The sequence below is a fragment of the Ipomoea triloba genome, chromosome 2 (genome assembly GCF_003576645.1).
Source record: "Ipomoea triloba cultivar NCNSP0323 chromosome 2, ASM357664v1".
NCBI classification, from domain to species: Eukaryota; Viridiplantae; Streptophyta; class Magnoliopsida; order Solanales; family Convolvulaceae; genus Ipomoea; species Ipomoea triloba.
Genome location: NC_044917.1, coordinates 22,514,438 through 22,539,315, shown reverse-complemented (window position 1 = coordinate 22,539,315; position 24,878 = coordinate 22,514,438). Strand labels below are relative to the sequence as shown.

Below are 24,878 nucleotides of genomic sequence, written 5' to 3'. Positions count from 1 at the left end.
TTCCTTTTTTGGTCTTAGATTTAATGGTGACTATCCACTTTTAGTCCTTTTTTATTAGAACATTCACATTTGGTCCTAGTATTATTGTGACATGACCATTTTTGGTCCTCTATCAACAAAACTACTTTAATGTCGTTAAATACAAAGTCATTTCGGTCTTTAATTATGGTTTTTTCAAAAACCTAAAATTAAAAATATAACGGGGACAACTCACATTGTATAAAAATGATCGAAATGCCTCTGTATTTAACGACATTTCAACGATTTTGTTAACGGAAGACCAAAAATAGTCATGCTACAATAATACTAGGACCAAATGTGGAAGTTCGGACAAAAAGGACTAACAGTGGATAGCCACCTATAAATCTAGGACAAAAACGTAATTAGTAAGGGTCATGATTTGCATATGGAAACAAAGTTTTTTATTTTTTATGTTTTTATTTTGAGTTTTAATTATGGGATTTGGGAATATGGAGTATAGTGTATAGAGGAGGATGCATGATAGTGGCCAAATAGTGGGGAGGCTACGTGCGGTTGGTGCATGACACTGGAGAATATACACCAACTACCGCACCGACTAGTTGCAGTAGTTGACGAAGATTTGTATTTATTTTTTTTATTTTTTATTTTTGTAATAATGGGAGTAAGTAAGATCTTACCTGTATAAATTAATGAAGTTGAATAGTTTGAAGTTTGACAATTGATGTTGTTATTGTTCATCTTTATTCGTAAATTTTTGAGTCTTTGATGTGGAAGTATGAAATCACGATTATTTATATATAAATAAAGGACGTAGCAAGTAATTGTTGTCCTATCTATACAATGATTTGTTCAAAATCATTTAAGCTAGTTAAAATTAGGGGTAGGCAAAACGGTTCGGGTAATCCGAACTGAACCGAAAACGGATCGGTTCATGTTTTAGAAGAACCGAACGGTTCGGTTAAAAATCGAACCGAACCGAAAACTGAAAGATTTTATAATTAAATATAAATATATATTATATATAATTATAAATAAATAAATAAATAAATAAATAAATAAATATATATATATATATATATATATATATATATATATATTTCAAAACTGGAATGAATTTGGACTTCATTCCAGTTGAAAATTTCAGTTTTGGAATTTAATTTCCAGTTATATTTTTTTATTTATTTGTTTGAATTGTTAATTTGTTATGTTGGTATTTATTATTTATATATTAGACTTTGGATTTGGGTTATGTGATGTTTCATGTATAGTTATTAAGGTGCCTCGTTAAGTCGCGGCGCCCCGGACCGCCTTGCTGTCTAGGAAATGTTAAAATTCGGGAGTCGTAAACTGAACCAAACACTGAACCGAATTAAATCCGAACCGAAACTGAACCGTTTAAAACCGAACTCTAATGTTAAACCGAATGGTTTAATTTTTTTAAAACCGAAAAACCGAAACCGAAAAAAAATCGAACCGAAAATCGAAAAACCCACCCCTAGTTAAAATAAGTCATGACATTAGCTAGATATTGGGATTATAATTAAGTTTGTTCTTATTTCTTTTTTAAATTAAAGTTGTATCGAAAAGAAAGAATACTTGTTTTTTTTTTTATGGAACAAATGTAATTTGGAAATGAAAGGTGAAAATTTAGAAAGCAAGAAACTTGTATTGAGATTAGCAGTCAAAGAGCTTGATTACAAGTGTAACTACTGTCACGCGCCTGCTGGGGCGATTTAGAGTGGCCACCAGCTGGCGGTCACTCTAAAGAAAAGTGTATTTAACATTGTTTTTTTTTTTCTTTACTTAGTCGGCTTTTTGTCATTTTTTTTCTCCATGCTTTTCTCTCTTATGCGTAACCTAAAAAAATTACAAAAAATCACTACGAGTATGGAAGTATGGATGATCTTAGAATAATAATTACCATATATATAAACTACTAGTTATAACAAGTAGGAATAAAATTCAAATTAGTCCTTGAACGTAATTTCAAAGTGCAATTAGGCCACTTAACACTCCAAATGTATGCAATTTTACCTGATAGTAGGTTACCTTTCATTTCATCAGGTTGCCTACTTACATGAATGGTAAGTTGGCATTTTAAAATATTTTTTAATACTAAACTTTAAAATAAATAAAAAATTTAAAAATTTAATTAAAAAAATAAACAAACAAACAAGCAGGAACGTGGCCTATTAGCTCAGTTGGTTAGAGCGTCATGCTAATAACGCGAAGGTCGCACGTTTGAGACCTACATGGGCCAAATTAGTTTTGTTTTCAAAAAAAAAAAAAAAACAAGCAGGCATTGTATTTTTAATTTTTTAATTATTGTTTTTTAAAAAAAGGAAGCAAGAATTTAATTTTTAATTTTTTATTTTTAATGTTATTATTATTAAAAAAATATTTTAAAATGTCAATTCACCATCCACATAAGCAGACAACCTGATGAAATGAAAGGTAACTTGCTATCTGGTGAAATTGCATGTATTCGGAGTGTTAAGTGGTCTAATTATACTCTTTTTTTTCGTCCAGTGGCCTAATTGTACTTTCAAGTCTTATTTCTTACCCGTAACGACACCAACCGACTGAATTGACCAACATTAGCTCTTTACTTTGTTACTACTTTGAGCCTCAGTGTCATATATAACAAATTCACAATGATTCGGGGTAGGGAGTTTTGGAGCTAAAGAATATCATCTTTTGTGAGCAATAAATTCACAATGACGTGAAGGGCAAATTAATGTGTGGACCATGTTACATATTGTTGTGTAGACTATGAATGCAATATACATTTTTAATATACTAAAAATACATTATTTGTGTATTAAATGTACATTATTTGATAATATATAAAAAATTATGTAATTTCAAATAATATACTTTATGTATATAAATAATGTACTTTTAGTATATTTAAAATGTACTTTTTTATTTATTGTTCACACAAATGTGTAGACCATGGTCTATGGAATAATGATTGGATATTAAGTTATATTGATGGACTAAAGATTCCCTTAGTTGAACCCATCCTAAGGGGCCAAACTAGCCCCCTTAGTTGAGCCCATCCAAAGGGGCCAAACTTCATTTAAACTTTTGGAACAACTTTCTTGATCATTAGTTTTTATTGTTTTTCTTTTTAAAATAATCATGTTTATATGTGAAAAATATAATTAACTCATAAATTATAATACTTAATAAATATAGGTGGTGATTCCCTTTTTTTTTTTTTTTGTTCATAATGATACTTCATGTGACGTGGAAACTATAATTAAAAAAAATGCTTGATCAATTGATGGACTAAATTTTTGTCCTATCTAGTTTGAGTTTGTAATGCAAGGTGGGACGAGTATTTCTTGACTATTAACACTAGGAACAACAAATGAAAAATGGTAGATGTACTTAAAAAAAGTATTACCTTACCTGATCTTAACCTATATCGATTAGGTGAGAGGTAAAGAAACAATGAAGAAAAAATAAACTGATATCTTTTTTCGATAAAAAAAGGGAGGGGGCAACCCCGAGGAGAAAGACACTAACTTGTCTCCCTCTCCCTCACTCTGCGAGTACAGGTGACATGGCGCAAGTATTGAGAATCTTCCACTCTTTGTGTCAATATGATAACAAATTAATCTCTAAATCAATGATTAATTAACATAATAAAGAATATAAAATAAGATGAGAATACATGCAGTATAACCCCCCAAAAAAAAAAAAAAAACAACTAAAGTGCATTTGGAAAAGTTATTTTACATATATATTGTTCCAAATTTGAATGTTTCTATGTTCAACTATCTCAATCTATTTCCACCTATTTATGTAAATTTTTCGGTAGCCAAACTGTAGTATCACACAGAAGAAGTTTCCTTGGTCGTCCATCTTACCGATTCAAATATTCCATGAGACCCGGTGGAACCCATCACTTACTCTGGAAAATGGGTAGGTGTTCTTGTAAACAACGTACAGTCTACGTGCAACCATTATTCATTTGAACATAAATGTACTGCCATACTGATACTATTGCCTATTTCACCTATTTGCGATGAACAAGCTTATGCCCACATAATAAATGACGATGAAAAAGTATATGGAAGCCGTTTCATTTCATAACGCTAATCGAAAATTCTTTCGAACCCAGTCATGCCTATTCACTATGGTATATTATTACAAAGTGTTGGTCTCAGTTAAGACACAGTAAAAGCCTAGAGGGGATGAATAAACTTTTAAACATTTTTCGAAATACATAGTAGAAGTTTAGAGGGGTGAATAAACTTTTAAACATTTTTGGAAATCTCACTCCAATATATGAGTTAAATCAGGGTGAGTCTTTATACAGCAAAATAATTATTGTGTCTTTGAAAATTCGTGTTGTGTGCTATGAAAATGGAAAATGTTAGTAAACAAGCACAGGAATGTAAATGTGGTAAGTAAATGAGACAGAAATTTTTAAATGGTTCGGCCAAACTCTAGCCTAGGTCCACTCTTCTCCTAACACTCCTAGGAGGATTGCACTAATTCACTTGAGCTTGAGCTTTGAACACTCAACCTCAAGCCTCATGTTTTTCACAATGTACATCACTTGTTACTCCGCCTCCATCTACCATCGGTAGAGATTTGTGTAAGCATTAACAATATAAGACTAACCTCCGGCCATAGTTGTTGCTTGTGAATATGTTGTAGATGCTGGTGGTTGTGTAGGCAGTAATAGATTCCTGCAATGTGTCTCCCACTTGCTCTCAGGTTTTTAGTTTAGATGGTGTACAGAAGCAGTAACCTGAGCAGTGGGGGACCTATAGCTTATATACCTATAGAACCATCAATATAGGTCATGTAACGGAAACCGTTACATGGCTCCACATTATGGCTATTGAAAGCCATTACTTGCACCAATTTAATATTTTTCAATATTGAAAATGTTACATTCTCCCACTTGGTGCAAGTACAAATTCAAAGAAAACAAAAAACATGAACCATAGAGATACGTCCTCTTAATGTGAGTAGTATCTACTATAATCACAATGTAACTTGTTCTCTAAGCATTTCATGTGGTAATCAAAACTTAATGGATAAACCTTATGTTTATTCCAGGTCCAAATATATTTTCTCAACAAAATGTGTGCACGATACAATAACGAGAAAATATCTGAATGCTTTAAGAATTTCATATAACAATAACTGTATGTATACAAACTTTACAAAGTGGGCGCAAGTCCCATTTTCTCAACAAAATTCCTAAACTTGAATGGTGGCATGCCTTTAGTTAGGGGATCAGCAATCATCAACTCAGTGCTTATGTGCTCAATGACCACTTTCTTATCTTTAACACGTTCCCTTATGGCTAAGTACTTGGTGTCGATATGCTTGCTTCGACTCCCACTCTTATTGTTCTTAGCCAGGAAAACCGCAGCTGAGTTGTCACAATAAACCTTTAACGGCTTAAAAATAGAATCCATAATTCTAAGCCCTGAAATGAAATTCTTAAGCCATACACCTTGAGATGTAGCCTCAAAACAAGAAACGAATTCGGTTTCCATGGTTGAAGTGGTGACAAGAGTTTGTTTAACACTTCTTTCCATGGTTGAAGTGGTGACAAGAGTTTGTTTAACACTTCTCCATGAAATAGCTCCACCGGCAAGAGTTTGTTTAACACTTCTCCATGAAATAGCTCCACCGGCCATAGTTTGTTTAACACTTCTCCATGAAATAGCTCCACCGGCCATAATGTGTTTAACACTTCTCCATGAAATAGCTCCACCGGCCATAATGAAAATGTTTCCCGAAGTTGATTTCCGAGAATCAACGCAACCGGCAAAGTCCGAGTTAGAGTACCCACGAGAATCAACGCAACCGGCAAAGTCCGAGTTAGAGTACCCAACAATGTCCAAAGTGTTCATCTTCCTGAACACAGAGTACCCAACAATGTCCAAAGTGTTCATCTTCCTGAACACAAAGTACCCAACAATGTCCAAAGTGTTCATCTTCCTGAACACAAGCTTACCAACAATGTCCAAAGTGTTCATCTTCCTGAACACAAGCTTATAATCCTTGGTACCTTTGAGATACCTCAAAACCTTCTTTGCAGCTCTCCAGTGGTTTAAACCCGGATCACTTTGATATCGTCCCAGCATTCCAACAGCAAAGGCGATGTCCGGCCTAGTACAGACTTGAACATACCCGAGACAACCGACAACCAAAGCATAGGGAATATTCTTCATGAATTCTCTTTCAAAATCATTCTTTGGACACTGGTCCAAACTGAATTTATCACCTCTCACAATAGGAGCTGGACTCGGTGAACAATCCTTCATCCGAAATCTTTCTAAGACTTTGTTGATATAGGTTTCCTGCGATAGTCCCAGAATGCCCCGGGATCTATCCCTATGGATCTTTATGCCAATGACATAAGATGCCTCACCCATATCTTTCATATCAAAGTTCTTAGAAAGGAATTGTTTAACCTCATGCAGCATTCCCTTATCATTTTATGCAAGCAAGATATCATCCACATATAAAACAAGAAAACAAATTTTACTCCCACTTGTCTTCTGGTATATACAATGGTCTAGGATACTTTCAACAAAACCATATGATGAAATGACTCCGTCAAACTTGATATACCATTGGCGGGAGGCTTGTTTTAATCCATAAATGGACTTTTTGAGCTTGCAAACCAAATGATTGCCTTCACTAGAAGAGAATCCTTTAGGTTGTTTCATATAAACCACCTCTTCTAGATCACCATTAAGGAATGTCGTTTTCACATCCATTTGTTGCAATTCAAGATTGAAATGTGCAACCAAAGCCAAGATTATGCGAAGTGAATCTTTCTTTGATACAGGAGAAAAAGTCTCCGTGTAATCGATTCCTTCTTTTGATTGAATCCTTTAGCAACAAGCCTAGCCTTGTATCGCTCGATGTTGCCTAATGAGTCCTTTTTAGTCTTATAGACCCATTTACAGCCAATGACCTTGGCCCCATTAGGCAACTCAACAAGGTCCCAAACCTCATTGCTCCGCATAGAATTCATTTCTTCTTTCATGGCTTCAAACCATAAATCAGACTCTTTACAATTTATGGCTTGTGAAAACGTTTCTGGATCATTTTCAACTCCAACATCAGACTCTTGTAGATACACTATGTAATCACTAGAAATTGCAGATCTTTTATCTTGAACAGATCGCCTCAAAGTTAAACTACCATCTCCTTGAGAAGTTAGCGGTTCAACTACCGCTTCAGGAATTTCCTGAATCGGTTGATCGATTGAGATATTATCAGCATCTCGTGGAATTTCTTCAATAGGTTGTTCAATACCCCTTTGATCAATAGGTTGTTCAATACCCGTTTGATCTTGAGGGGTGCTTGAATCTATTATCAACCTATATGATGACGTAGAAGGACATGATTCAATATGATCATGATTAGAAATCAAATCATTGAATCTATCCCTCCCACTAATCATGTCATTTTCAAGAAACTTAGCATTTCTTGATTCCACGATTCTAGTCGAATGAGATGGACAATAAAACCTATACCCTTTGGAGGACTGTGCGTATCCAATAAAGAAACCACTAATAGTCCTTGGGTCTAACTTCTTTTCTTGTGGGTTATATATCCTTACCTCAGACGGGCATCCCCAAACACGCATATGTTGCAAACTCGGTTTTCAACCTTTAAATAACTCAAATGGTGTCTTTGGGACAGCCTTGGTTGGAACACAGTTTAATATACGTTGCCGTCTTAAGCGCATCGGCCCACAAAAACTTAGGAAGTTTGGAGTTGCTAAGCATACTCCGCACCATGTCAATAAGCGTTCGGTTTCTTCTTTCAGCAACACCATTTTGGTCCGGAGAACCAGGCATGGTATATTGGGCAACAATCCCATGTTCTTGAAGAAACTTTGCAAATGGACCAGGTGCTTGTCCACTTTCAGTGTACCTACCATNTTCTTTCATGGCTTCAAACCATAAATCAGACTCTTTACAATTTATGGCTTGTGAAAACGTTTCTGGATCATTTTCAACTCCAACATCAGACTCTTGTAGATACACTATGTAATCACTAGAAATTGCAGATCTTTTATCTTGAACAGATCGCCTCAAAGTTAAACTACCATCTCCTTGAGAAGTTAGCGGTTCAACTACCGCTTCAGGAATTTCCTGAATCGGTTGATCGATTGAGATATTATCAGCATCTCGTGGAATTTCTTCAATAGGTTGTTCAATACCCCTTTGATCAATAGGTTGTTCAATACCCGTTTGATCTTGAGGGGTGCTTGAATCTATTATCAACCTATATGATGACGTAGAAGGACATGATTCAATATGATCATGATTAGAAATCAAATCATTGAATCTATCCCTCCCACTAATCATGTCATTTTCAAGAAACTTAGCATTTCTTGATTCCACGATTCTAGTCGAATGAGATGGACAATAAAACCTATACCCTTTGGAGGACTGTGCGTATCCAATAAAGAAACCACTAATAGTCCTTGGGTCTAACTTCTTTTCTTGTGGGTTATATATCCTTACCTCAGACGGGCATCCCCAAACACGCATATGTTGCAAACTCGGTTTTCAACCTTTAAATAACTCAAATGGTGTCTTTGGGACAGCCTTGGTTGGAACACAGTTTAATATACGTTGCCGTCTTAAGCGCATCGGCCCACAAAAACTTAGGAAGTTTGGAGTTGCTAAGCATACTCCGCACCATGTCAATAAGCGTTCGGTTTCTTCTTTCAGCAACACCATTTTGGTCCGGAGAACCAGGCATGGTATATTGGGCAACAATCCCATGTTCTTGAAGAAACTTTGCAAATGGACCAGGTGCTTGTCCACTTTCAGTGTACCTACCAGCAAATGGACCAGGTGCTTGTCCACTTTCAGTGTACCTACCATAGAATGGACCAGGTGCTTGTCCACTTTCAGTGTACCTACCATAGTATTCACCACGTGCTTGTCCACTTTCAGTGTACCTACCATAGTATTCACCACCTCTGTCGGATCTTACTATCTGTATTTGTTTCCCACATTGGTTCTCAACTTCAGCTTTAAAAGACTTGAAGGCATCTAATGCTTCATTTTTATTATGAATCAAATATACATAAGTAAATCGCGAGTAATCATCAATGAAGGTGATGAAATATTTCTGACCTGGCATATCCATATCTGGATAGCAAATGTCAGTGTGTATGATTTCTAATATGCTTGAACTCCTTTTGGCACCTTTCTTAGACTTAGTTAGTCTGCTTTCCCTTTATGCAGTCTATACAAGTCTCGAAATAAGTATAATCAAGAGTACTAAGTACCCCGTCATTTACTAATCTCTTTATATGTTCAAGGGAGATATGACCTAATCTCCGATGCCATAACATAGAGGAGTTCTCACTAATACTTGATCTTTTGGAACCGGAATGAACATGCAATGAACTATAAGTGGTATTGTTTTGTAAATGTAAACGATAAAGACCATCAGACAATGTACCATATCCAACACAAGTTGATTTATTAAAAATATCAAAACGATTGTCTTGAAAATTAAAGGAAAACCCCATTGGTACAAGTCTCGAAACTGAAACCAAGTTTCGGGAGAAACTTGGTACATAAAATGTCTTATTGAAAATCAAAACAAAACCACTACTTAAAACAAGTTTGCATGTTCCAATAGCTTCCACTTGTGATCCCATCTTGTTTCCTGATAAGATGGTCCGTTCATTTCCCACCGGCTTCCTCAGATTTTGCATTCCCTGTAAAGAGTTTGCAATGTGGATTGTTGAACCAGAATCAATCCACCAAGTATTAGCATTAACTTCAGACATATTAGATTCATAACAAACGAATGAGGATAGATTACCTTTCTTCTCGACCCACTTCTTATACTTGATGCAGTCTTTCTTCATGTGTCCCTTCTTTTTACAGAAGAAACACTTATGCACCTTCTTTATGTCAGCTTGAGGTGGAATGTTTCTTTTCCCCTTAGCCTTTGAAGTGGAACCTCGAGATTTGCCAGATTTAGACTTCTCACGTGTCGTAGCCAGCATGGCACTTTCACCCATTTCCATCACTAATCTACCTTCTTCTTGAACACACATGGTCATTAAATCATTTATAGACCATTTTTCCTTATGTGTGTTGTAAGAGATTTTAAAAGGTCCGTATGATGATGGTAGGGTGTACAAAGCATAATAAACGAGAAAGTCATCCGACATATCTACCCCAAGATTCTTAAGTTGAGCTACAATGTCACGCAAATCCATGATGTGCTCACGCACACCTTTAACGGAAGTGAGACGAAGAGAGGAGAATCTCATGATGAGGGTGCTTGCCAAAGCCTTTTCTGAAGTGACGAACTGATCGTCAATAGCCTTGAGCAATGCTCGGACATCCTTATGCTTTTCACTAACAGAACCCCGAATCCCATTAGATATTTTCGCCTTGATGTACATTGTGCTGAGCCGATTGGATCGATCCCATCACTCATATAGCGCAACCTCATCTTGGGTACTTTCCTTAGTGGGGACAGGCGGTTGCTCATTGTGAATAGCGTAGTCCAAGTCTTTCCACCCTAGATTAAGAAGAATAGTTTCCTTCCACATTTTATAGTTGTCGCCTCTAAGTTCTGGAACTTCGATGTTCAAATCTGTGTGAGTAACGGATTGAGATGCTGTAAAGGTAAAGGTTTGGATTAGAATTTTGAGGCATGAATAGAATTGAATTGCATACATTACCAATGTAAATGATGCATATCCAAGATCCGAATGCAATAAAAATTGCCTGTGGGCTAAATTTTTACGCAAAATGGACCTTGTAAAATTAGAATAGAAATGAGATGGGTACAATGTTGAATTTCTATTCTCACTGTTAAAAACTACCAAAAACTATATGCCGACACATAATTGCCTGTGGGCTAAATTATGGTCATAGTTTGGCATTTTAACCTGATCAATCATATAAATATAACAAAATTGCATGTGGGCTAAATTTTATTATATTAAGTATGATTAACCACAATGTATGCCTAAGCTTTATGTGATTTCCAAAATTTTGATGTACAATATTAATTAAATTAAGGATGCTGTGGCTACTCCTTAATCAACTAAAATTGTACTATCGCATCGGCATAGATTTTGAAAAGGCAAAACAAATTATGCAATTAACATGATATGCAATTCCCAAGTATACTCCCAGGAAAGTTGGTTGAGCTAAGGCTCATTAAAAACCAACTCCTTAGACAGAGTAGGATTTCAAGGGAACTTGTAGCACATTGGCTAATTTTCAAGTTTGCTTCCCAAGAAACTTTCCCCGGGTCATGCAATTTCACATTATAGCAAAATTGTTCTGAAGGTGTTAACAATGTTCACGGTTTAGAAAAAGGCTTTAAGGATAAGTGAATTTTGAACTTAACGTACTACCTTCAGGCACTACTGTAGTTGTACTAAACTATATGTACTATGTAATATGCTAAAGTCCAATAACCTTAAGGAATTTCACTAATTCCTAAATATGCTTTTCTAAGGCATAAAATAAAATTGCATAATTAAAAAATAAATATTATGCTAATGGACATAAAACGCATATTACAATAACATAAAGTTCATATTATACAAGAAATTGCACAAAACATTATAGCAATTCAATAAATATGAACATAACAAATAATATAATTTAAATTCAATTTGCAATTTTGAATGAAAATTTCAATTAAAGACTTTATAATTTTCAAAACAAATTGTATATTGAATAAAAATAATATATGCATTGTTAAGTAGAAGGCCCAATATAATTAAACAAAAGTATATACATATGATAAACCAGAATAGTATATAAAAGGCCCAATTAAAACATTTTTTTTAATAAAGGGCCAGGCCCAAAATTGGACCCGACCCAAGTTGCAGAAACACAAAACCAAAAAACCTAGCTGCTTTGAGATTAAACTCCCGCAGCCAACGCAAACAAAGAGAGAAAAAACGATCGGAAAGGGAACGGCCCCGGCAGAATCGTGCCGCAAGCCAGCGCTGACGCCGCCTTCCGCCGTCCGGCGACCGCCGTCCGCGAAACGAAGTCGCGTCATCTTCAAGCTTCATCGCCGGCATCGCCAATTTCTCGCCCGAAGCCTGCTTCGCCGCCGCTCTCCACCCGGACGCAAGACCCAGCGCCGCCGCCGGCATCACCGGATCGAAAAGCAAAACGCGAAACGAAGCCCAAAAACGGAGATACAACAGTTTTTTTTTTTTTTTTTTTTAATACTGTTTCTCTGTTCGGCCACCGCCATCATGGAGGTCGCCGAAAAAAGAAAAACCAACGGCGACCGCCGCCCAATGGCAGTTGTGGTCGCCGGAAAGGAAAATGGGGATGTACCGGCGGCCGTCCAAATCCTTCACGGTTTGCCGGTCAGAATCCCATTCACCTCATTTTTTTTTTTAAAAAACGAAATATCAGTGTAAACATGTAAATATACAAACTGTATGCGGAAAAACAGTATATTTGTATACATGTTTCTTAATACAGAATACATACACACCCATATCATATGCATTCAAACAAACATATAAATTTCAATAAAAAACATATTGGATATCATATCATATTCCAGAAAATACATATTATGCAATATATAACTAGGGAGAGAAAAATAGGCTCTGATACCAAATGTAAGCATTAACAATATAAGACTAACCTCCGGCCATAGTTGTTGCTTGTGAATATGTTGTAGATTCTGGTGGTTGTGTAGGCAGTAATAGATTCCTGCAATGTGTCTCCCACTTGCTCTCAGGTTTTTAGTTTAGATGGTGTACAGAAGCAGTAACTTGAGCAGTGGGGGACCTATAGCTTATATACCTATAGAACCATCAATATAGGTCATGTAACGGTTTCCATTACATGGCTCCACATAATGGCTATTGAAAGTCATTACTTGCACCAATTTAATATTTTTCAATATTGAAAATGTTACAATTTGTTGATAAAACAACAAGTGTTTTCTTTCCTCCAACTTGAGACTAAGCACTTTCGATAATCTTTTCAACTTTGGGTAGTCTTTCTTTTTTAGATTTGATTCCTAAAAGAATCATTTTTAAGCTTTTGCTCACTTCTCTTTTCTGGATAATTCGTATATCTCTTACTCACTTCTTGTGTAAACCCTTTTTTTTTCGTAACCTCCCTCAATTTCTATAACCTCTGCTTTGCATGGTCTTCATCAGATACATATAGAATGACTAGAGAATTTGTCTGTTGGAGAATGACTAATTCTCTAAGTTATTAATGGTAGTGAGCTTGATGTTCTTGATCAGACAATTCCGTTTGAAGTGAAGAATAAAATATTCCAATTCCCTTAATCACAAATGCATTTCTTGTAGTATGTTGGCCTTGAGCGCACCGATTTGTCTTGATAATGGACTTGTCATTTCATCCATTTTCTTGAGTTCATCAATCTTGAATATAATATTTCAATCCCATTCTTCACATTTTCCATAAAGTTGATTCTCCTGAAATCCTCCAACCAATTTTGAATTCTCCAAATAAAAATATAAAATATAGAGTCACATACCTTCATTTTGTCATGTGAGACATCTCCAGCATTGCAAAATGTATAAACAATTCTTTGGTTGAATCTTAGGTAAGCGATGATGATATCACTAACTTTGTAGAGATTCTCCTCACTTGAATTTTTGTGAGACTTCTTGTGACTTCTCGTAACTTCTTCCTAATTATAACTTCTTATTAGTTTACTTCCCATTGAGTCACTTTTAAATGAGTAATTTTTCGACGTTACTGTAGCACTGGTATTGTAGCACGGGTCTCGGTACTGTAGCACTAGCACCTCTCAAGTACCGTAGCTGTAGCACTATTCGAGTATTGTAGCAGTTACGTTTCGAATGTACTATAGCAATTACTTTCCAAAACATTGTAACAGTTACACTTATTCTTAACATATTTTTTATATCAAAATCTAATTACATTTATTCCTAACACAAAGTTAAAATTACCAGTATATTTTATTTTTTAAGTTCATTTCAATCAAATTTTAATTTTTAAAAACTTTTTTTTAATAAAAAATATATGTTCATGTTCAATTGAAGAGGCTATCCTTTTGGAACGAACTTTATTTTAATTTCAACTTAATATAATTGTGTTTTCATTTTAGATAAATTGAATATTTGTTTCACAGTAAAATGAAATTAAACTGAAATGACCTGTAAATTTCTTCATAGCCCAAACTCCAAACAGTTGTATGTAAATATTGTGTCACTACGATGGAAAAGAACCATTTTTAATCAAAATTTTCTTTTATTTTTCTTTATAGATATAATAGATGCTATAATTAAAATTATGTTAAAGAATTTATTAAATACTACTCCGTACTTATAATAAGGAGTTAATGCACTAAGAGATAAGATTAGTGATATCATATTAGCTGGTATTCCTACATATAATTTTTTTTATACGAAGATATATCTCTGAGCTAGTAGCAGCGTGGCTTTCTCTGATCTGAGTTTTGTAATTTAATCATCAACTTATATACCAGAATGTTGATATGCTTGCTTCAAAGTTATAAAATCTGATTGACTTACAAATAATAGAAGGCTTTAACCTAGCAGAAAGGATTTTATTTTTGTTCCCATCCTTTTATTCAAGCAGTCAAGCTCAACACAATTTGTAGGTTTCTTTTTAAAAAGCTTATCTCAGTGTTATACTCAGTCTAAGGCAACAGATTCTATTTCACTTTTGGGAAAAAGGAAGAACAAAAGAAACTAAAGAGCTGGAATCAGTTCAACTGTTCAAGTTTAATTATGCTGAGATGGATTTAACTATCAAGACAACCAATAAAATCAAATCCTACATTAGTCCTTTCCAAGTCCAGACAAGACTTGGCTGTTCAACCTTAGAGATAAAGTTAAGTTGCACAATTCCTAAATTTCTTGAATTTCTAAGTGCTTGTGTGATAGCAACTTATAAAATGTGATAAGCAGAAGAATACAGTAACTGTGATCATATTGCAGGTTTAATTGATTTCCGGAGCTCTAATTAAGCCTAGTTATGAATAGTGACTGATCACATTAAAATGTTGATCGATGCATGAACTTCAATGTATTCTGGTGGCATCAAATCTTAATGAATCTAGGTCTTTCACTATATTTTATGAAACCATATAGTGTATATAAAGTGATGATTCAGAATGATGGTGCAAGAAATATAAAAATGTACTTGTGCAAAGATAAGAGGCCAACCTCATGGAATATACATAGGGGCTTGATTTACTTCTTCCTTCTTATCCTCTGGAAGTTTGGTTTTATTGGCTGGCTTGAGGTTATGCCATGATCCACTGAATGAACAGGTCCAAATGGAACAAGTGGCTTCTTATTCAATGCACATGTATCAACAGGAATGCTGCTTGACGTTACAGGAGAAGATGTTTTTCTCTTAAGCTGCTTTGGGACCTCCAGTCTCTCGAGGATTCTTGAAGTTTTCTCGTCTAGTTGCCTAGATGTCTGTGGTGCAGACAGAACCAGTAGGTCTAGCTTTGGCTTTGAGTTGCAGGAGGGAGAACAAATTTTGGGATCCTCTGATACAATCAGTTGTTCCCATTCTTCTGCAATTAGCTCACTGGTTTTATCTCCAACGTCGCTATCCAAAAGTGAGATGTTTCCTTCGATCATTTCTTCATCAGTTGACTGCACTGATGGTGAAACCGCTGCTGTAGAATCTTGGTAGGTTGAATTTAAGACAGTTGCCACTTCTTTACTTCTAAGAGGTATTGCCCTGAAATATTGGAAGATTAGGCAATAATGATTTCAATTGACAACCAGTTAAGTCTCACATAAGCTCTTGCAAAGAGACTAAAATGAATTATGATGCTCTTCCAGTCAGAGGAGGAGGATCCAGTTACAGATCTTTAAGCAGACTTAGGGTCCGTTTGGAAAGCAGAAAAATGACTTCTGGAAAATGAGTCATTTTCCGGAAAATAGTTTTCAGTAACAAATTATCTTACTAGTTCTGAAACCACTTGAATTTTAGGTTTTAAACTTTTAATTATGCTTCTCCTATCACATGGCAAATAATGAACATCTAATAGTCCCCATTGGTTCTAGGCTTCTAGACTAAGTGAATTGTAAATCTATTCCTAGTTTATTTTACAAGTAGAAGACAATTTTTCTTATTAGAAGATGAAAAACTATATTGTGAGTAAACATTTACCCAAATTGGAGGCTCTCTTTTACAAGAAGGTTTAGTTTTTTATGGAAGCCTCTCTCATGGTGAAATGGATCATAGTCACTCACTTCCATCTGTGAATAACAAGTAAGAATTGTATAAATTATATACTCAAATAACTTTGCTAAATAAATGAGAGCTAAAATACCTTTCACTTATTGATGAAGTGCAAGTGCACTTGTACTGACAAGAACATACAGGCCAACATTTTATATCGCCATTTCCATATATTTGCTTGTGAGTGCTTTCTAAATAATACTGCTAATATCTTTTAGGAACAATTTATACCTCCATTATTTAATCTTGAAATCGTGAAATGACATTTCTTTTGATGTAATATATATAGACTGGCTGCATTAAGACATCAAATTTAATAAACTATAAATGTGGGATGCACATGTCCAAAATGACCCAACTTAAGGGATATTAATCCACCATTCCAAATAGAACCAAGCCACTAACCTTAAACAAAGAAGCTTGAACAGAACTTTCAATATCTTTAGCTACCTTCATGTGGATGAAAGGGACATCAGGGACAGGCAGGATTTCCTCTGATCCGGCAAGCCGCTGCAGTTGTCATACAGATAGTAAGATCAACAGAAGAGGGGAACTGCATTGCTAAGAATTTGCTATTAACTTCCAAGTAATTGAAGATTGTGAATGAAGTTGAAAGAGCATAAAATAAATTTCATTAAAACTTTGAAAGAAGAAAAACCAATGCCAACTAAAATGAGATGGCAAAAAAAGTAATCCCCAATGATCCTTTTGTCAGGCTGAGAAAAGAGGATTTGGGAAAAACTCACTCTAAGAAGCATCACTCCTTTTTCTGAAGGTAAAAGTATATAGTAGCATAGGAAGGAAGTCTGCCTTGCAGTTTCAATGTTAAAATTTGATGAGCAAACTAAGCCCTGGTCAAGGGAATTCAATAAGCCACTAAGCACTTGAAAAACTGCCAAAGCACAAGAAACCATCAAATTTATGTTCATGAACAAACACAGCTGAATCTTAATTATAAAATACTTTTTGAAACTGAAAGCACTGTATTAGAAAGGAGGCTGTCTACACACGTTTACAGTTTAGCTCTGATTTCTCAATATCTGATTCATGATAAGCTGGAGTAACAGTGAAGGAAGAACCAAAAATAACCCCTGATAAGAAGTGAAAAGAGGGGTATAAGATTCTATCGTTGACATCTCATACAAACCAAATACTAACAAATAAATGATTAAATTCATAAATTTGTAATAAGTGCCACTGATATGAAGGCATTTGGCACTAAAAGGTCTTGAAATTTAATCAAAACCATGGGCTAAGGATATACGGAGTATATTTTTGTTAAAAAAGAAAAGTTAATTAAATCCAAAACATCTGATTCAGTTATCTTTCTCTTTAGTAACAAAATATGGAAATTTTGGGTTTTCAAAAATCCACCTTCATTAAGTGACTGCAAGTTAGTTCTTTCAATGACATTGAAGTCAATAGGTGAAGAAACTTGTTGGATGTCCTGAAAGCACTGAAAAGAAGGCAGATACAGGATTATACTTTCCCCAATCTTTACAGAGTTTTCAATCACATTTAGTGTTCCGAGATCATTCCCAGTTACTGGACAAGAAGAATTTGAGTTGGTCTCTTTCTTGTTTGAGTTCTCAAAGGGAATTCCATGACACCTGCAAGTCTGTTGGCAATGGAAACAAATGACAGTCCCAGTCATTGTGAAGTGAATGTGAAAAGTACAACCCATGCAAGACTGAAGTATGCAACCTTTGTACATATAAAGGTAAGTATTAAGTAAAGAAACATTCTGATTGCAGGTTTGCAACTTATGTGAAGGATTAGCAAGGGATACTATATAAACTGCAATTACAGTTTAGTGACATTTTTCATTTTATATACCTTAATTTAGTGAAATGCTACATGTTCCTTGGCTGGAGTACTGGACATGAAAATTTCAGCAAGCCTCATGGCCATTTCTCATATAAAATCTTTTAACACATTTCAGAAGCCCAAAACATTACAATTACTAAACCCAACTATTCCTTGAAAACTTCTGAAGCACCAAAATATCAGTAAATTTGTATCTTAGTAATCTCACTCACTGAAAAATTTCCACTTCCTCACTAGGATTTTTAACACTGTAGTACACAGTTGTTATCATCCAGCTGATCCAAATCTTTTTGATACAGAAGAGCTTCTGCCTAATCATAAATAGATCTTCCCCAGCTGTAAATTAAATTTTTTGATTAATGTAATTTGTGTGTAATACCTGACAAGGAAGGAACTCGTCAATTATTTGATTGAAAGATGTGGAAATGTTACACAATATCTGGTTTGAAGACCCTACAAGATTGATCTTGAAGATGAAACGAGCCTGTAATGGTTCTTCCATGTCATCCTTCAACTCCTGGGACCACTGCTTCACCAGACGAAAAAATGCACGTCCATCTAGAAATTATTCTCTGTTAGTCCACACAAAGAAATCTAGTTCAAATTATCTAGAAGGGGGCACAGGCATCAAATACTTCATACAAAGGTGAGTGACTAACCTGGAATGCAGTGTTGAAACAAGCAATTCTCAAGATCGCCTATTTTCTTCAGGAAGCTATTAATATTTCCAGGAATATCTGCAAGGTGACTTGAGTTTTGCTCTAGGAAAACAAACTCAACAGAAACACACTTGTCTGCTGCATCCTATCATGAAAGCCACCAAATTTCTTGAATTCAAAGCTTATATCATAGTTGTAGTGAACTCAGATCTCTGTTGAAGTGAAAAGTCACAGTGACCACGAATACAAGATGCTTAGATGCAAGTAGGTGCCTCACCATTAGAGCCCTTCTAGTTACTGAGTCCAGATTCTCAACTATACAAGAGCTTATCAACACGACTTTTCTTGTGATATCTTTATCCTGACTTCCCCATGAATATAGAACTTTGTCATTTAGAACACCTGAAAGTTTCATATCTGCAAAGAGCATATCCATACAAAATTGAATATCAAGAAAGCAAATAAGAAAACCAACATATAAAAATTCATTAAGAAGTTAACTTTTTTTAACTGCTTGAGGAAACATTCAAGAACAATTTAAAACAAGCATACCACCACCACAGAGAGCCATGGAATTGTTGAATTCTGGAGTAAAGGCATCAGTAGGAAGACTGCTAACCGCATGGTGGAAATCACGTAGATTGAAGTTGCCTCTCGGACTATATGCCACCTTCAGCTGTATCCATCAATTACAAAACCAGAAGCATCAATTAAGCATTTCAGCTCCTGAATTTAGCAATTGAAGCCCACATGCAATCAGAAGAGGAACACAGTACAAATTCTCCAACACATTGAATTTACATCAGTAGACAAGCAACAATATGCACTTAAAGTTGAACTATAATCTCCATGTGCTTTCCAGCCATATTAGTTTGTTCCTTCTACGGAGGCATTCATGAAATTATTCGGAGTATCTTTAAACATTATGTATAATCTTGTACCATATAGGTATAGCATACATATACTCCCTTATATTCTCGGATACAGAGGTAGATCAGTAGATGTATGTATATACTATACCTCATCGGCGCACGTAATCCGATTTTTGAATACGTAGCACAGTCCGATCCGATCAAGCAGTGGTTTCAATTTCGATCGATTACCATTACTAGCTGAAGAAGATATTGCGTGGAAATTCGCTATCTGCAACAATGACTGGCATCGCATAATACGTTCAGCTCACATCAATCGCGATTAGGAGACAATTTCAAGACAAATGTTTATTTTAAAAAAAATCCAAAACGCAGATGATCAGAGAATCAACAACTATTTTTAGCTGTTAACTTCAGAGGATTCGAACACAGTTTTACGAATATGTGAACACTGTGTAGGTTGTACATGAATGTTACCTGCTTCAAATCGCGAAGTAGTGGAGGCGATAGGCATCGAAGATCCAAGACAAAGCAAAGAATCACCATTTTCGAATTCTGATACTCAATCTCATTTGCTTGCAAGATTGCTTCTCTCGGTATTTATATGGCAGCTTTTAAAATTTGTTCGAGTTTTGGCGCGTAATTGTGTAATACCCAATATTTTTACCAAACATTATTTTGTCACTAACAAATTATTTTCATCAATATTATTTTGACAATGACACTTCAAAGCATTAAAAATTTAAATGATGCTATTGGGCTTTGGTGAATATTTGATTATTAAATTAATTACTTTAATTAGGTTAATTAGACTAATATTTATTTAATTGGGTTAATTAAATGACACAATAAATAATTAATTGGTTTAAATGCTTAACTAAATGCAATTGGGTGTTGGATTGTTCGACCCAAGTTGGTGGAATATTTAATTGAGTTGAACCGGGGTATTGAGTCAATTGGGCCGCTTAAATTGGCGGGTTTTGACTTGGTTTTGGCCTATCAAAGAATATATGTGGACTTTATAATTTTGGAAATTGTGGATATTATAAATTGGTTTGAAATTTGATAAGATGATGAACTTGCACGTAATGGTGCCCCAATACATTCCTTATGTTTAATTCAAAATATTAAATTAAATATAGGAATTATCCAAAGGGATAGAGTTGGTTGGATTTTCCCTACATCCTACCACTATAAATAGTGGTTTCATTCCAAAAGAAAGAGAGCTATGAAGATTTGAATATCGAAGCTCTGTCGAAATCTCGCCAGGATATCATTTGCAACACGCCTAGAATATATCTATGTTGCACTGAGAAACACATCATTTAATCACCGAAAACCCTTCTTTAAAGATCAAGCTGCATATTAGCCCTTTATTGAAGAACAAACTACTTAACCCCAGAGGCCCTTCAGCAAAGAACACTCCCAGTTCAGCACACTCTGAACTTGGCATACTTCCAGTTCAGCATACACTGAACTCGGCATACTTCTAGTTCAGCATGCTCTGAACTTGGCATACTTCAATTCGGCATACTCCGAATTCAGCACACTTCCAATCGGCATACTTCGAGTAGCGAATCAGAGGACTTCTTATATACAGAGATTGTACCCTTCTTGTTTGATACATACTACTACTTGTAACCGATACACTTTGAATTTTGAATATATACAATTCAAGTTTTTCGCATTTACATATTTTGACACGCCAGTGGGACAGCTCTGTCTCTCATCTCTCTACTACTAAACTACCTCTACTAGCTCATCCAATGGCATCGAATAACCCCATGTTCAGGAGGATCTATGCCCAAGCTACCAATTCCAAGTCTACGCCTATAGCTAGCTTCAGCGCTACTCAAAAAACGCAAGGTCGACTGACCAGGAATCGCACCAAGAGCTTGGGGTCCAACTGCTTAAACCTCATTCCATGGCACGAAGAGTGGTTCAAAGGCTCCATAATGCCCCAGCTGTGATAAGTGCATATTTGTCTATATTTTCCCCCTTTTCACTAAGTCATTTTGTTTATAAATCATTCCAAATTTCATAAGAATTAGTGTTTATTTGTGTTATTTTGCAAGGAATATGAGTTGGAAAGCATTGGAAGCAAAGATGAGCATTTTCATGCATTTTGGTGGGCATTGGAGTCAAATGGAGGCCAAATATGAAGCTATTAAGATGAAGGAAAATCTAGAGAAGTCGTACCCCCATGCATACACCCGTCCCTCCAGGAGTACGCAAATTCAAGCCATTTTTCTTGCTCACAGGAATTTTTGTACCCCCTTGCGTACGCCCATCCCTCAGCCCGTTCAAGATCTCAAAAACGAAGTAGGTAATGTACCCCATCACGTACTGGAAGTTGTGCCTCAGGGACGACCGTCTCTGAGGGCGTCCCTCTGTGCTCTACCATTATTTAAGCTCGTTTTTACTCATTTTACATGGTTTTGACCCATGGTTGAACCCTAGACACTCCCATTCAATTTCTTTCATATTTTTAGGTTAGATTAGGCTTAGATATATGTCTTTTAACACTTTTAGAGCTTGTAATCTTGGAGTTGAAGCTTAGATTTCAAGATTCTACCACCCATTTCAATAGAGAAGCTTTCTTTTCCTTATCTCTTTTCTTTTGCAAGATTTATGTTTATTACTTGTGTTTTTGTGTTCTTTATGCTATTTAATTATGATTAGTTAGTTTATGGGCTTGAGTTAGGATTGTATTATCTATTTTGATGCTAAAATTGTGATTATTGTGAAAAAGGGGAAGAACCCCACCTAGGGTTGTTGAGTTTGAGTTGGGTCTTTAATCTATCTTGCAATAGTTGATACGTAGCAATTGTTGTTTGTGTTTGGAAAGTCTTTCATCTCAATGGGAATTGGATTGAAGACTTGAGCCTTCTCAATCTCAAACTCAATTTCCCTTCTATGGAAAATGGGGTAGATTGGGGCTTAAACAGCTTTTGTTCTTCAAGAACTTGGGTTGATACACCACGAAAGTGGGGCAATCCTTGTTCTAATCCTTGTTTTGACTACGATTTATTTGTGCTTGCCTCATGACCCTATACCTAGGTAAAATGTTCTTTCCCCAACCTTAAGTGTTAAAGCATCAATAGAGTAATACCCCTAACTTGAGTCCTATTTCTTCATTTTGTATTTATCTATTGTTTATATATGTTTGGTCTACCTTGTTATCATTTGCTTAGCTTTTTGTTGATTTCCTTGTGCTAGTGCCTAGTTTTGTGATTGCATATTGCGTGTCATAACTCCCAATCCTCCCCGGAACGACATTTCACACCCGTACACTCACATCACTCATTTTTGTTATACATAAAAAATTGGCGCCGCTGCTGGGGATTGAAAATTTGGTGGTTCTATGTGATTGCTTGTTTTGCTAGCATTAGAGTTTAATTAGGGAGTTTTAGGAGACTAAACTTTTTCTTTCTTTTTGTTTGTTTTTATTGTTAAAAGAGCTAATTTATCTTACTTTTATTGAGTTTTGGTTGGAGGATCTTTACTTTGTGCATTCACTCTTAATTGAAAAAGAAGAGCTTTTACCACTCAATCAAGAACTTTCAATTATGGATGGTCATGATTTCCATGGGCAAAGAATGTCATTGCCTGATTTCATCCAAATGGGTATAAAGACATTTCAAGGTGGTCCACTCCAACCATTCCTTTCCTATTCTAAATGGTGTTCCTATTGTGGTGAAACCCATGCATTGAAGAATTGCTACAAGTTAAATTCCACAAATCAAGCACCACCACCTCAAGATTATCAACATTTTTCTCAAGAATGTAGTGTCAATATGAGTCAAGAAGTCCCACAAGAAGACACTTTTCAAGCTTTGGAGCTACAATCTCCATGGTGTGCTATATGTGGTGGTTCTCATGCTTTGGAAAGTTGCCATATGTTGACTCCTACTTACCAAATGCCTCATCAACATAATCAACAACAAGCTTTGGAATATATGTCAATTTCAATCAAGAAGCTTTTCAAGGAGGTACACCATCAATGTTCATGCCATAACCTCTTTGGTGTGTCATATGTGGAGGACCACATGAAGTCAAAAGATGCTACATCTTTGATCCTAATTTCTAATATTAAGGCCAAGTTCAAGAACCTCCACATCAAGAACCTCAAGAACAATATCAAAACCAATTTCAAGAAGTTTCTTACCAAGAACCTTAACAAGAATACCACACATTTGATCAAGAGCCCGAGATGAAGTTTATGATGACCAACATACTTATGCAAATGAATGAGCTACAATTTCAATTAGAAAACATGAAGGCTCAAAGACAAGTTTTGACAAATCAAGAACCCACTCAAGAATTGTTATCTAATGAAGAAGTTCTACAAGAGTTGTTATTACCAATTGAAGGTCATGTGGTTGATAGAAATGAAAATGAGGGTGAGGACCTTGAAGATGAAGATGAAGATGATGAGGTTTATGATGAGTGCATTGAGATGGAAACACCAAACTGGAGAGAAAATGTAGAGTTGCAAAGGAATGGTGATAAGGAACAACTTGGAGATGGTACAAGTGAAGAAGTTGTCAAGAATGATAAAATTGATGAAATTTGTGGCACAAATGAGGAATTCCCTTCAATGAATGACACTCCCTTGGGTGAGAAATTTAGAATAACTTGGGAACCAGGAGGTGTCAATGTTTTTGAAAGTGTAGGCCCCTATTGGCCTATATTCATATCCAACGATTCTTACTTCCTTTTGGTGCATAACAAAGACCCAAGGTTTCCATTACTTGCTCAAGAAAAGGGAAATCAAGAAAAGAATGTGAATGGAGACTTTGAGATTAGTCAATCTCATCTCTACCACCAAGAAGCAATGTTTAGGAAGAAATCCTTGTTTGACTTGTGGATTAAAAATGGATTTGAGGAAAGAGGCATGAAGTTTGAAATGAAGAGCAATGTGATCCTAGCAATTGAAGTGGTGAGCTTGTGCATAAAAGAATTTATTGATGACCACCACTTAAAGACATACTTGGAAGAGAAATTTGCTAGGAAAGATGGGATGTTATTTCTTCAATCAAATGATGGTTGATATTGAGAGGTTGAGTCGAGCTAGCGATGTTAAACTTAGCGTTTCATGGAGGCACTCCATGTTATCCTTCATTTTATTGCATTTTATTTTGTTCTTTATTTTTCTTTATACTTTGATTTTTATATATATCATGCTTTCACTTGTGCTTTCATGTCTATATTGTCTTGACTCTAGGAATGACACTAAGGAGTATGTTCAATTTCAAGAAGGCTTTATGATGACCCTT

The 24,878-nt window shown here is 35.5% G+C and overlaps 1 protein-coding gene across 1 annotated transcript; it reads right to left on the bottom strand.

Moving 5' to 3' along the window:
* Positions 1 to 15,229: 15,229 nt before the first annotated feature.
* Positions 15,230 to 20,149, bottom strand: LOC116010920. Its single transcript, XM_031250414.1, has 12 exons — positions 20,077 to 20,149; positions 19,748 to 19,882; positions 19,283 to 19,403; positions 19,005 to 19,144; positions 18,728 to 18,872; positions 18,448 to 18,626; positions 17,616 to 17,859; positions 17,258 to 17,332; positions 16,988 to 17,133; positions 16,647 to 16,751; positions 16,170 to 16,258; positions 15,230 to 15,734 (listed from the first exon to the last, which is right to left on the bottom strand). The coding sequence occupies exons 1-12, from the start codon at positions 20,143 to 20,145 to the stop codon at positions 15,230 to 15,232; spliced, it is 1,953 nt and encodes a 650-aa protein (XP_031106274.1). The 5' UTR covers positions 20,146 to 20,149.
* Between the last annotated feature and the right edge of the window lie 4,729 nt (positions 20,150 to 24,878).